This window comes from Notolepis coatsorum (assembly GCF_963971535.1).
Source record: "Notolepis coatsorum genome assembly, chromosome: 8".
NCBI classification, from domain to species: domain Eukaryota; kingdom Metazoa; phylum Chordata; class Actinopteri; order Aulopiformes; family Paralepididae; genus Notolepis; species Notolepis coatsorum.
Window position 1 is genome coordinate 120,850,320 of NC_140172.1, and position 14,613 is coordinate 120,864,932.

Below are 14,613 nucleotides of genomic sequence, written 5' to 3' on the forward strand. Positions count from 1 at the left end.
TACAAGCTAACATAGAGACTAACCAGGCCACCACGCAGATTGGATTAGGAGCAATGTGGAGCATACAATGTAACACTGAGAAATCCAACAGAGGTGGCAAGGAAACGTCGGAGCTATGTAGAAATAAAGAAAATTCAGGAACCAGCCTAGGCCTATGCTGACGCAGAGGATGGAGAGGACACGCAGGTGGACCAGAACTGAGAGACGAGGACGAGGACGGGAGGAAAAGAGGGGACCTGAACCGATTCAAAGCAGATCAACTATGAAGAACGACAAAGGGACACGAGAAAGGGGCATGAAGGGACACGGTGATCCAAGGAAAGATACAAGACAAAATCAACGTGGAAGAGTACCCAATACAAACATACACACCTGGGGATGAGAATAGATACAACAGAGGAAAGATAATTGAACAGTTACTCCAAGTAGTATAAAACTATAACACCAGAATTAAGAATAATTAACACTATGATTTACAATACACACGTTATAGACAAACGATTTGAAATTTATTTAAAAAAAGGGACACGCTGATTAGGAAACGTTGATTAGGTGGCAAGGAAACGTCGGAGCTATGTAGAAATTAGAGTTGTTCCGATACCAGTATCGGAAATGCCGCAGATACTGCCTAAAATGCTGGTATCGGTATCGGCGAATACCCTCTAATGTTGCGCTCCGATACCATATGACGTAATTTATCAACAACACTGCGTACGTTGGGCTCTGTGGCTCTGCAGATATACCCTACTCGCTGAGTGAGCATTATAAAACAAACGTGTGCTTAATCGAACGTGAATTAAAGTGTCAATTGCCATTTGTCATTTTAACAGCAGAGCAGATACTTTCTTAAAATGCCATCGTCCCGACAGAGCGCTGTTGACGGGGAGCTCTGATGAGTTCGCTTGGTGGCTGGTGTTATTAGCATTGAACAGCTAACCGAAAGCTAGCTTTAACGTTACCTTGGCTAAAGTTGGGGCTATTCATAATCCAGCAATAATGGCTGCAGACCTGCAAGCAAAGTACAGCAAGTTGGCAAAGGAGTATTCCAAGTTAAATCACAATGTCACCAGTAACGTTACAGTCTTTCTATATACTGGTAGCTCATGCTAGCTAACCTACCTCACATTAACGTCGTCATTGCACAATTGCACGTCGCGTACACAATTAATGACATGTTGCGGACAGCCATATCGGTGACAATGTTTAGCTTTTAGTGCCAAATGATAAGAGTCTGAGGCGGAGTCTCAAAAGAGAATGTTGAATATTTATTGTGCAAAAATCACAACAACAGAGCCTCTGGTAATAAACAGAGCCTTCTTGTGGAAGCAAGTGCAGCAACGAATAATGTCCGTGTGGAACTAATGTGCCAACAACCTTTCCGTGGGTGAACTCATTGAGATAGTTTTCAATTACTGATACTAATACTAATCTATACAATCACCTGTTGTTGAATAAATACCATTACTTTATAGTTATTACTAAAAAACAGTATATATAAAACAGTAGCTGTATATATAAAATTTAAAAAAAAGTTTTATAATTTATATAATATTTTTTTATTTATGCACTGGTATCGGATAAGTATCGGTATCGGCCGATACCCAAAGCTTAGGTATCGGAATCGGATCGGAAAGGAAAAAAATGGTATCGGAACATCTCTAGTAGAAATAAAGAAAATTCAGGAACCAGCCTGCGTGTATGCTTTCCGCAACGGAGTTCGGTTTCCGGGTTCCTCCGATTGGCCGCGACCCCCACGTGACGCTGCCGCTCTGCTGTGTGTTGTGTTGCAGCGCGCACCAGAGCGGCAGAGGTCCCTGCCTTCCTCAATTTATATGCATGGAAGTATTGACTACGCCGTCGTAACGAATCATTAAAAAAATATACCGTTAACTGGAATATGTTGTGCCTTTACACATATGTTGGATTATGTAATTGGTTTGTCATGACAAACAAATAAAATATCGCATCGCCGGCTGTCTCTGGCTTGCTCCAGCGGACACCAGAGCTCAGCGATGCCGCTCGCGGCAGCATATTCTCGCCGCTGGCTGAGCTCTGGTGTCCGCTGGAGCAAGCCAGAGACAGCCGGCGATGCGATATTTTATTTGTTTGTTATGACAAACCAATTAAATAATCCAACATGTGTAAAGGCACAACATATTCCAGTTAACGGTATCTTTTTTTAATTATTCGTTACGGCGCAATCAATACTTCCATGCATTCGGGACCTCCATGTTTTGGGGGTATTCATCAGACAAATCGGATCCGGGGATTTGGCTCCCATCAGTCGGGCAAGAACTGCGGGTTTTCAGCCTCTCTCCTCTCTCCTGGAGCTTAAGGGGGAGCTTAGTATTCCTGCCTCCGAGTGTGTTGTAGCCAGCGGGTCGCGATTTTTTTATTTGTTTGTCATGACAAACCAATTACATAATCCAACATATGTGTAAAGGCACAACATATTCCAGTTAACGGTATATTTTTTTAATGATTCGTTACGGTGTAGTCAATACTTCCATGCGTATAAATTGAGGAAGGCAGGGACCTCTGCCGCTCTGGTGCGCGCTGCAACACAACACACAGCAGAGCGGCAGCGTCACGTGGGGGTCGCGGCCAATCAGAGGAACCCAGAAACCGAACTCCGTTGCGGAAAGCATACACGCAACCAGCCTAGGCCTATGCTGACGCAGAGGATGGAGAGGACGCGCGGGTGGACCAGAACTGAGAGACGAGGACGAGGAAAAGAGGGGACCTGAACCGATTCAAAGCAGATCAACTATGAAGAACGACAAAGGGACACGAGAAAGGGGCATGAAGAGACACGGTGATCCAAGGAAAGATACAAGACAAAATCAACGTGGAAGAGTACCCAATACAAACATACACACCTGGGGATGAGAATAGATACAACAGAGGAAAGATAATTGAACAGTTACTCCAAGTAGTATAAAACTATAACACCAGAATTAAGAATAATTAACACTATGATTTACAATACACACGTTATAGACAAACGATTTGAAATTTATTTTAAAGAAGGGACATGCTGATTAGGAAACATATTGGGGAATAATACACGATGGACTGGTATGAAGGAACTACAGGATTACATGTGACACACAATACAAATGAACATGTGCATAAGAAAGACAAATTCAGAACATTGACCGGGAGCTCTGAGGCCGTCCACAGAACGAATGTTGGACTTATATAGTGCGCATTTCGCCACTAGGGGGAGCCCTCTCACTAGGAGAGCCATTACTCCTCACCCTTCCAACGGGAAACAGAGGGATACGATTAAGATCCTCTAACACATAGGTGTCAAACTCATGGCCCGCGGGCCAAATCCGGCCCGCCACGTCATTTGATGTGGCCCCCCAAGAGCTCAGATAAAAAAAAAAAAAAAAAAAAAATTACATTAATATTGGGTTAAAAAATAGCAGTGTTAAAATAATTGTGGGTTAATGCGTTAATAAAGCTTTAACTTTGACAGCCTTAGTTATTACACATTCTTACACATACATGTATGTTGAACATCTGAGGTAACAAAGGAAAAAAGCCAAAAGCACTTACTCCTCAGACATTCTTTGACAATTTTACAGCCCAAAATACAAAAAAGATCCAGGCGGAATAGGTAACAAAGGGTTGAAGAAATATTGTCTGAACTGTCGGATGCAAACTGGCTGTGTGACATAACCGAGCATCTCGCTCAATTGAATAAGAAGCTGTAGGGACGCAAACAAGTCCCACCCAAAACTTGACCAATATAGTTGTGAACTGAGACAACCCTTATTTTGTTATTTTTGAGTACAGTTACAGTTGTGTGTTCATGCAGACACATAATAGCAATTTCATTACGAATTGAAAATGGGGGACCCTGATGTAAACAAGTCGAAAGTCTTTCTCTGGTCTGCATCCCCTTAACAATTGTGTGTATTGAGCTGTACTGTACTGTACCCATTCTGCAATCTGTTAATTAAAGTTAATTAAACTATTATCTTCCATTAGTTGGATGTATGGCCTCTGCAAGGTTGTGTGCAGCCATTTGTTTTTGTAACATCTGCTACATCTGTCCCACGTGTTCTTTGCAGCTCACAGTTGTTAGTTCTGCCCCTCTTGACTGTGACAAAAAGGTTTTGAACAAACTTAATGTCATAGCTTGTATTTGATGATATTCTTCTTTGTTATTTACTTTAATGGTTTGATCATTGATTGGTGGAGTAATATGGGGTTCTGATAAACTAAAATTATGTTAAAATAACATAAGCTAACATATATTTTTACATTTATGCAAATGAATATGCAATATGTATAAATTGAATAAGTAATAAATACAGAAACACCATGTTTAACAATATGTAAATGTGTAGCTAAATTTATTTTACATTACATTAACATTTATACGGTCTTTGGCCCTTTGAGGGCAACCATAATGCTGATGTGGCCCTCTGTGAAAATGAGTTTGACACCCCTGCTCTAACACCATGGGAGCACCAATGTTGTCTTTTTTCTTTGAGTTATGTTAGAATCTGAGTTATGTTAGAATAGCAGTTGCTTTAAATGTGCACATGGACATTTGTGAAGGACAAGAATTCAAAATGTTGGACAATAATAGAGGCTTGGGGAATCTCCATTGGGGATATCTCCATCACTAGGGGGGGGGGGGGCTTCTCCCTAGGAGAGCGATTTCCCCTCCAGTACCACCCCTCGCTCCTCTACTGAGCCTGGCCCAATTTAATTCAAGGGACCCGTGTCGCTGAGTGCTCGGCCCGGATGTGGGGGAGCCCTATTTCTAGGGGTGGATGGCAGGAGGGGGGGGTCCCTCTTATGGGGGTCTGGGAGGCTGAACGCAGCCGTATTCAAGGGGTCCAAGTTGATGTGTTATTGATGTCATTGTAAGTGTGTTGTGTGTCTGTGTATGTTAACACATTGTGCGCTATAAACGGCGTAAGTCGTTATTGCCCGCCATGCGTTGAACGCCAACAACGGCGTAAATCTATTTGGGATCAATAATTTTTTCGCCATGGCATTCATAATTCATCCAGCCTCCCTCCGGACTGCAGCGGCACCCTGTCTGAGATTGCAACGCCTCAATACCGCTGCCTGGTGGATGGTCGGGCGAGTTACACTCACGTCAAACCGGAAGTGGCGGTCGGTGCATCGAGGAAATCCCTCCGGCAGTCATATCTTGTTACGGGACTCCAGACAAACACTCTAGTGCATTTGGATCGCTTTCAAAACGCAATAATCTATATGATTTCGGCGTTTATTGCGCCATACAAACCGGAAATGGATCTAGGAGATCGGCGTCAAATAATTGGGATCTTTTTCCTCCAGTCTCATCGGCGAACGGTAAGAGGACACTAACGTTATTTTCAGCCCGATTGTCCATTTCCTTGTTTGCAATCAGTCTGATCAATATATCAACCCATACTAAATAAAGCCGTTACTGACGATCAAGGAATTATAAACGACCCCCCCCCCCCCCATTTCCTTCACGCATGATGAAGCATAATGTATACCGATCATATACATTTAAAAAAATGTATATAGCGTGTATAGGAAAGAAACGCCAATCGATAATCTATCATATGCGTCAGGGCCTATAACTAGCGTTTTTGGAATTACAGCAGAAAAGCTTAAAAACATACTTATATCCTCGAAGGTATTAACACGACAATGTATGAATGAAAAAATATGAACGTTCCCACATCCGGAACGATAGATAATCAATGTTGAATGGGCCATAGTAATGTCAATATAGCAATAAAATTATAGCCCTGCAAAGAAGGTAAACATCTCCATAGGGTTACAGTGCTGGCAGACTGGGTACAATGATGGGCACAATGCCCGGCACCCAATGTGTTAATAAAAATGTAAGTTAAAAAAAAAAAAAAAAAAAAAAAAAAAAAAAAAACGGAGAAGAGACACTGAGCAGGAACTCAAGACGAGGGGACTGACATGAACACAGCTGGAGAGGATGGCTCAAGACAGACGACAGACAACTTTTCATCAATGGCCTATGTTCCGAAAGGAATAAAAGGCCTAAGTAAAGTAAGTATAGCTCCTTGGCCTACTCCAGTCCTGACAACACCTCCAGTATAGCTCCTTGGTCTACTCCAGTCCTGACAACACCTCCAGTATAGCTCCTTGGTCTACTCCAGTACTGACAACACCTCCAGTATAGCTCCTTGGCTACTCCAGTCCTGACAACACCTCTAGTATAGCTCCTTGGTCTACTCCAGTCCTGACAACACCTCCAGTATAGCTCCTTGGTCTACTCCAGTCCTGACAACACCTCTAGTATAGCTCCTTGGCCTCTACTCCAGTCCTGACAACACCTCTAGTATAGCTCCTTGGTCTACTCCAGTCCTGACAACACCTCCAGTATAGCTCCTTGGTCTACTCCAGTCCTGACAACACCTCTAGTATAGCTCCTTGGTCTACTCCAGTCCTGACAACACCTCTAGTATAGCTCCTTGGTCTACTCCAGTACTGACAACACCTCTAGTATAGCTCCTTGGTCTACTCCAGTCCTGACAACACCTCTAGTATAGCTCCTTGGTCTACTCCAGTCCTGACAACACCTCTAGTATAGCTCCTTGGTCTACTCCAGTCCTGACAACACCTCCAGTATAGCTCCTTGGTCTACTCCAGTCCTGACAACACCTCTAGTATAGCTCCTTGGTCTACTCCAGTCCTGACAACACCTCTAGTATAGCTCCTTGGTCTACTCCAGTCCTGACAACACCTCCAGTATAGCTCCTTGGTCTACTCCAGTCCTGACAACACCTCTAGTATAGCTCCTTGGTCTACTCCAGTCCTGACAACACCTCCAGTATAGCTCCTTGGTCTACTCCAGTCCTGACAACACCTCTAGTATAGCTCCTTGGTCTACTCCAGTACTGACAACACCTCTAGTATAGCTCCTTGGTCTACTCCAGTCCTGACAACACCTCCAGTATAGCTCCTTGGTCTACTCCAGTCCTGACAACACCTCTAGTATAGCTCCTTGGTCTACTCCAGTCCTGACAACACCTCCAGTATAGCTCCTTGGTCTACTCCAGTCCTGACAACACCTCTAGTATAGCTCCTTGGTCTACTCCAGTCCTGACAACACCTCCAGTATAGCTCCTTGGTCTACTCCAGTCCTGACAACACCTCCAGTATAGCTCCTTGGCTACTCCAGTCCTGACAACACCTCTAGTATAGCTCCTTGGTCTACTCCAGTACTGACAACACCTCTAGTATAGCTCCTTGGTCTACTCCAGTCCTGACAACACCTCTAGTATAGCTCCTTGGTCTACTCCAGTCCTGACAACACCTCTAGTATAGCTCCTTGGTCTACTCCAGTCCTGACAACACCTCTAGTATAGCTCCTTGGTCTACTCCAGTCCTGACAACACCTCTAGTATAGCTCCTTGGTCTACTCCAGTACCGACAACACCTCTAGTATAGCTCCTTGGTCTACTCCAGTACTGACAACACCTCTAGTATAGCTCCTTGGTCTACTCCAGTCCTGACAACACCTCTAGTATAGCTCCTTGGCTACTCCAGTCCTGACAACACCTCTAGTATAGCTCCTTGGTCTACTCCAGTCCTGACAACACCTCTAGTATAGCTCCTTGGTCTACTCCAGTCCTGACAACACCTCCAGTATAGCTCCTTGGCTACTCCAGTCCTGACAACACCTCCAGTATAGCTCCTTGGTCTACTCCAGTCCTGACAACACCTCCAGTATAGCTCCTTGGTCTACTCCAGTCCTGACAACACCTCTAGTATAGCTCCTTGGTCTACTCCAGTCCTGACAACACCTCTAGTATAGCTCCTTGGTCTACTCCAGTCCTGACAACACCTCCAGTATAGCTCCTTGGTCTACTCCAGTCCTGACAACACCTCTAGTATAGCTCCTTGGTCTACTCCAGTCCTGACAACACCTCCAGTATAGCTCCTTGGTCTACTCCAGTCCTGACAACACCTCCAGTATAGCTCCTTGGTCTACTCCAGTACTGACAACTAGGGCTGGGCGATATGGCCTAAATATGATATCACGATATTTTCTGACCTTTCGGCGATACACGATACACATCACGATGTTTTTATTTTTTTCCCCAAACAATTCATTATGAGGCTTACACCAAGACAGTATTTGAGTTTGCAAGCTAACATTAAAGACTAAATAAAATACCCATGCATTTAGCATTTTTATATTATATATTAGATTTAGATTATTGGATTATTAGATTATATATTGCATATATTTAGCAATGAGATATTATATGATTTAGATATGAAATATGATTAATTGAAAATGGGGGACCCTGATGTAAACAAGACGAAAGACTTTCTCTGGTCTGCATCCCCTTAACAATTGTATGTATTGAGCTGTACTGTACCCATTCTGCAATATGTTAATAAAGTTTTAAATCAATCAATCAATCAATCAATAAATAGCATTTTAGCATTTTTATGAAACTACTGTATATTTGTATGTCTCTAAATGTTTTGATGAATTGAAAATGGAGGACCCTTATGTAAAAAAGCCGAAAGTCTTTTTCTGGTCTTCATCCCCCAGTCCACTGTTGTTGTATTGAGCTGTACTGTATTGTACCCATTCTGCAATCGTTAATAACGTTCTCATTCATTCGATCATTCAGCCGGCAACAGCATAATTTTGATTGACAGTCGAGTCTGCAAATTACGTCACACCGATTGAACCCGCCCTGCTGTTCTTAGCACCAATCGGCAAGCTCTATGCGTTTTTTACTTCCGCAATTGATTTTGACGAGAGCTGAGCTCAGCTCAACGACAACAACAGCTCCCTGCGGCAGACGAGTGATTACCAGCGCACCGCAGCATGACTAAACAAGCCATAATGATTTTATTGCAACGAATGTTATAATAAAAGCCTTTCCATACATCTGTCTGATTGAAAACTTTATTAACAGACCGCAGAATGGGCACGCACAACTCGGCACGGGCTGAGATATGAACAGTAACGCTTGCTATCTATGTCGTCATCGGACGTTGCTATGTTTGGGTAAATACGCTAATGTTATTGAACGTGTAACTAACTATATAACGTTAATGCCACAAAACGAATGCCTTTGTTAATAATAATTAGTAACTTTGATGCAGTAGTGTGTGTGGGGGCGGCGTTGTTCAAAAGTTTGAACGGGTGTGGACCAGATTGACGCGACACAATCCTCTTGGGCAAAACATCACGATATCCACAATACGTTAAAAAAGTGTATCGTTAATGAACTGTACCCGATATTTATATAATATCGTCATATCGCCCAGCCCTACTGACAACACCTCTAGTATAGCTCCTTGGCTACTCCAGTCCTGACAACACCTCTAGTATAGCTCCTTGGTCTACTCCAGTCCTGACAACACCTCCAGTATAGCTCCTTGGTCTACTCCAGTCCTGACAACACCTCTAGTATAGCTCCTTGGTCTACTCCAGTCCTGACAACACCTCTAGTATAGCTCCTTGGCTACTCCAGTCCTGACAACACCTCTAGTATAGCTCCTTGGTCTACTCCAGTACTGACAACACCTCCAGTATAGCTCCTTGGTCTACTCCAGTCCTGACAACACCTCTAGTATAGCTCCTTGGCCTACTCCAGTCCTGACAACACCTCTAGTATAGCTCCTTGGTCTACTCCAGTACTGACAACACCTCCAGTATAGCTCCTTGGTCTACTCCAGTCCTGACAACACCTCTAGTATAGCTCCTTGGCCTACTCCAGTCCTGACAACACCTCTAGTATAGCTCCTTGGTCTACTCCAGTACTGACAACTCCTCTAGTATAGCTCCTTGGCTACTCCAGTCCTGACAACACCTCTAGTATAGCTCCTTGGTCTACTCCAGTACTGACAACACCTCTAGTATAGCTCCTTGGTCTACTCCAGTACTGACAACACCTCTAGTATAGCTCCTTGGTCTACTCCAGTCCTGACAACACCTCCAGTATAGCTCCTTGGTCTACTCCAGTCCTTACAACACCTCTAGTATAGCTCCTTGGTCTACTCCAGTCCTGACAACACCTCTAGTATAGCTCCTTGGTCTACTCCAGTCCTGACAACACCTCTAGTATAGCTCCTTGGTCTACTCCAGTACTGACAACACCTCCAGTATAGCTCCTTGGTCTACTCCAGTCCTGACAACACCTCTAGTATAGCTCCTTGGTCTACTCCAGTCCTGACAACACCTCTAGTATAGCTCCTTGGTCTACTCCAGTACTGACAACACCTCCAGTATAGCTCCTTGGCCTCCAGTCCTGACAACACCTCTAGTATAGCTCCTTGGTCTACTCCAGTCCTGACAACACCTCTAGTATAGCTCCTTGGTCTACTCCAGTCCTGACAACACCTCCAGTATAGCTCCTTGGTCTACTCCAGTCCTGACAACACAGGGATTAAAGCAAAAAAAAATCTCCTGACTGAACTTTTTTTCTGGCCAAGTCATATTCTTATTTTAACCTCTACTGTATTTTTTTTTAAATAGCGTTAGCGTTTTAAGGGAGCCTACTTGTAGAGCGAGCCTACTGTCCTGACTGTGGCTATAGAGACCCTACTGTTGTGTGCTGGAGAGCGTGAATGCAAGTCTTGTGGCTAGCTTCTGATTGATGGCGAGCTAGCACCCCTCCCCACTTTGAACCATGAACTAAATGGCTTGTTATCATACAAACAAGGGACTAAACACGTTTCGCAATTATGCCACAACAACAATGGACAGTCTCCTCCCCACCGTTTGTATATATTTATTTACCACCCACTCACTCACCCCCTCCTAATGTACAGTCTCCTCCTCATCATATGTATATATTTACTGTTAGGATCTCTGGGTAACAGTACTGTATATTTGCATATCGTATATGTGACAAATGTAACAGTACTATTACTATATACCTGTAAGGCATGTATGTCCCTATGTCATAAATGTCATGATGTCATGTGTATGTTGTGTATGTCATAAATGTCACTATGAATTGAAAATGGGGGACCCTGATGATGTAAACAAGACAAACGCCTTTCTCTGGTCTACATCCCCTTAACAATTGTGTGTATTGCTACTGGATTTACAAGATCCAGAGTGAATGAATGAATGAAAACTTTATTTAATACACGAGACCCTCTTCTTGGGACCAAGTAAGGTTTTGTCGATAATCCAATGTATAGTTACAACCCCCCCCCCCCCATCCCACCCAACCACCTCCAATGTACAGTTTCTTCGTCAAATGTATATACTCTTTTTAGACTATTTTTGTATCACAAACAAACAATAGGCTACTGTATTTGTAAATCTGGTATGTCATAAATGTATAGATGTAGCAGTATTGTCTATCTGTATGTCATGTGTGTCATATATGTTATGATGAACTGAAAATGGGGGACCCTGATGTAAACAAGACGAAAGTCTTTCTCTGGTCTGCATCCCCTTAACAATTGTGTGTATTGAGCTGTACTGTACCCATTCTGCAATCTGTTAATAACAATCAATCAATATTTAACAGATTGCAGAATGGGTACAATACAGTACAGCTCAATACACACAATTGTTAAGGGGATGCAGACCAGAGAAAGACGTTCGTCTTGTTTACATCAGGGTCCCCCGTTTTCAATTCATAGTGACATACATGACATACAGGTATATAGTAATGTTACATTTGTGACATATATGATATGCAAATATACAGTACTGTTACCCAGAGATCTCCCGGACAAATGGGAGAAAGACGTTTATTGAGCTTAAAAACAATTGATACCGCAAATAACGTTCTGATTAACAAAGTCATTCGTTTTGTGGCATTAACGTTATCTAGATTTATCAACATTCATACATTTATCAGAAAGCGAGCGGCGCAAGCACACACACGAAACACCACCAACAACAACAACAACGACAACACACTGCTTGTCGCGTAAATAACGTTCTGATTAACAAAAGGCATTCGTTTTGTGGCATTCACGTTACCTAGATTTATCAATAGCAATAGTAATATATATGTTTCTTTAGACTAGAATAAGTCAAATGCACTTACGGTCTCGTAAAAAGGTGCCGCATGGTGTTGATGAGTCAAGTTTACTCGCGAGTAGAGCTAGACGCTAGAGAGTCTCAAAATGGGCGCTTCCCATTGGTGCTGAGCACAGCGGAGGCGGGTGAAAGGGCTGTAAACTCAGAACAATCTCGCCTTCTGGTTGGTTGCATTTGCCTGAGAATTTGCCGATTGCTCGCAAATGACTGTTTGGTGCGGCCGCGGTAGGGGAAAAAAGGATATTTGACGCCTCTGATTGGCTCAGGTTAAAATCCGTCACGACTCCAAATCAAATGACGGAATCTCCAAATCAAATGGACGGATATCCGTCCCAAGACGGAACGCTTTAATGCCTGTGACAACACCTCTAGTATAGCTCCTTGGCCTCTACTCCAGTCCTGACAACACCTCTAGTATAGCTCCTTGGTCTACTCCAGTCCTGACAACACCTCTAGTATAGCTCCTTGGTCTACTCCAGTCCTGACAACACCTCTAGTATAGCTCCTTGGTCTACTCCAGTCCTGACAACACCTCTAGTATAGCTCCTTGGTCTACTCCAGTCCTGACAACACCTCTAGTATAGCTCCTTGGTCTACTCCAGTCCTGACAACACCTCTAGTATAGCTCCTTGGTCTACTCCAGTCCTGACAACACCTCTAGTATAGCTCCTTGGCTACTCCAGTCCTGACAACTCCTCTAGTATAGCTCCTTGGTCTACTCCAGTCCTGACAACACCTCCAGTATAGCTCCTTGGCTACTCCAGTCCTGACAACTCCTCTAGTATAGCTCCTTGGCTACTCCAGTCCTGACAACACCTCTAGTATAGCTCCTTGGTCTACTCCAGTCCTGACAACACCTCTAGTATAGCTCCTTGGCCTCTACTCCAGTACTGACAACACCTCTAGTATAGCTCCTTGGCCTCTACTCCAGTACTGACAACACACCTCGGACAGCTCAAGCATCTTCACATATAATGAGTAACAGACCTTTGCAGGTCCAGCAGAACCGGTGACGTTAACTTACCGTTATGGGGGCTTCCTCCGTGCCCCTCTTCTTGGCATTGGAGTCGAACAGGACATTTCTCCCTCGCCGCTCACAGTCTTGGTACACTATCAACCTGATCTGGCTGGGCTCCAGCTGGGGAGAAGGCCAGCTAGATGGATGGAGAGAGAGAGAGAGAGAGAGAGAGAGAGAGAGAGAGAGAGAGAGAGAGAGAGAGAGAGATAGAGAGAGAGAGAGATGGCAAGAAATAAAAGGAAAGAAGGAGAGGGGGAGAGAGGAAGAAAGAAAGAAAGAAAGAAAGAAAGAAAGAAAGAAAGAAAGAAAGAAAGAAAGAAAGAAAGAAAGAAAGAAAGAAAGAAAGAAAGAAAGAAAGAAAGAAAGAAAGAAAGAAAGATAGGGGAGAGGGAGAGGGAGTGAGTGGGATGGATAGAGGGATGGAGAAGGGGACAGATTGAGTGAGCGGGATAGAGAGAAAAGGTGGAGGTGAAGGAGGGAGGAAGGGAGAGGGAGGAGGAAAATTAGCACAATATTACTATAACAGTGGAAAGTCGATCATCTAGAGCAGTGGTCACCAACCCGTCGATCTTGATCGACTGGTCGATCTTTGAGACCTTCCCTGTAGATCTTTCCCCGAAAAAAAAAAGAAAAAAAAACATTACAGTTCTACTTTTGATGTGAAAAGTGATGCTGCATAAGATTACTGCACTTAGCACTGACTGAGAAAGTACATATTACAGTTCTACTTTGACAAACATATTTACAATTAGCATTTTCTAATGTTAATAATATGAGAGTCCACATTATAGTTCTACTTTTGTTTTGATGTGAAAAGTGATGCTGCATAAGATGACTGCACTTAGCACTGACTGAGAACGTACATATTACAGTTCTACTTTATAAAATGCTAATTGTAAATATGTTTGGCAATGTTAATTAATAGGAGAAGGTCCACATTACAGTTCTACTTTTGTTTTGATGTGAAAAGTGATGCTGCATAAGATGACTGCACTTAGCACTGACTGAGAAAGTACATATTACAGTTCTACTTGGACGTTTTAATGTTGGACCAAAGCATTGCATGTAATTAGAATACAGGCAAATAAAAGTCATTTAGTTTAAAGTACAATCTTGGCTGTCTTTTTCTCTCAACGCTTCAATAGGTAGATCTTGCCTTCACAAAAAAAAAAAAAAACATGATCTTGGGCTTAAAAAGGTTGGTGACCCCTGATCTAGAGAGAATCAAAGAAACAAGTTTTTCTCAAGCATTCTGTAAAAAACTGTACATCCCTTCATTCATCCATATAGCCTCTCAACCTCTCACACAGGACTGTTACGCATTTTTAGAAGAAGATTACTTTACTATTGTCAATGTACACAAGGCAAGAATTAAAATGTGTCTTTTCACTTATCCCTCCTAGTAGTTACACACACACAGTTCACCACACACATTTGGGGTTCCATGCCTTGCTCAAGGGCACTTAGGCAGAGATGGTGGGCACCAGCCACCCTTCAGTCACCAGCTCACAGCTGGAAGGAACACACCCTCGTGTCAGTGGCGGGGATCGAACCAGCGAGC

General features: G+C 43.2%; 1 protein-coding gene across 2 annotated transcripts in view; it reads right to left on the reverse strand.

The window, feature by feature from the left end:
* fnip1 (folliculin interacting protein 1) overlaps positions 1-14,613 on the reverse strand; it is a 116,399-nt gene that overhangs the window by 60,362 nt on the left and 41,424 nt on the right. For both annotated transcript variants that reach the window (XM_084320200.1, XM_084320199.1), the window contains exon 2: positions 13,059-13,188. In XM_084320200.1, coding sequence (XP_084176326.1) covers positions 13,059-13,188 — 130 coding nt within the window. The remainder of the gene's footprint in view (positions 1-13,058; positions 13,189-14,613) is intronic.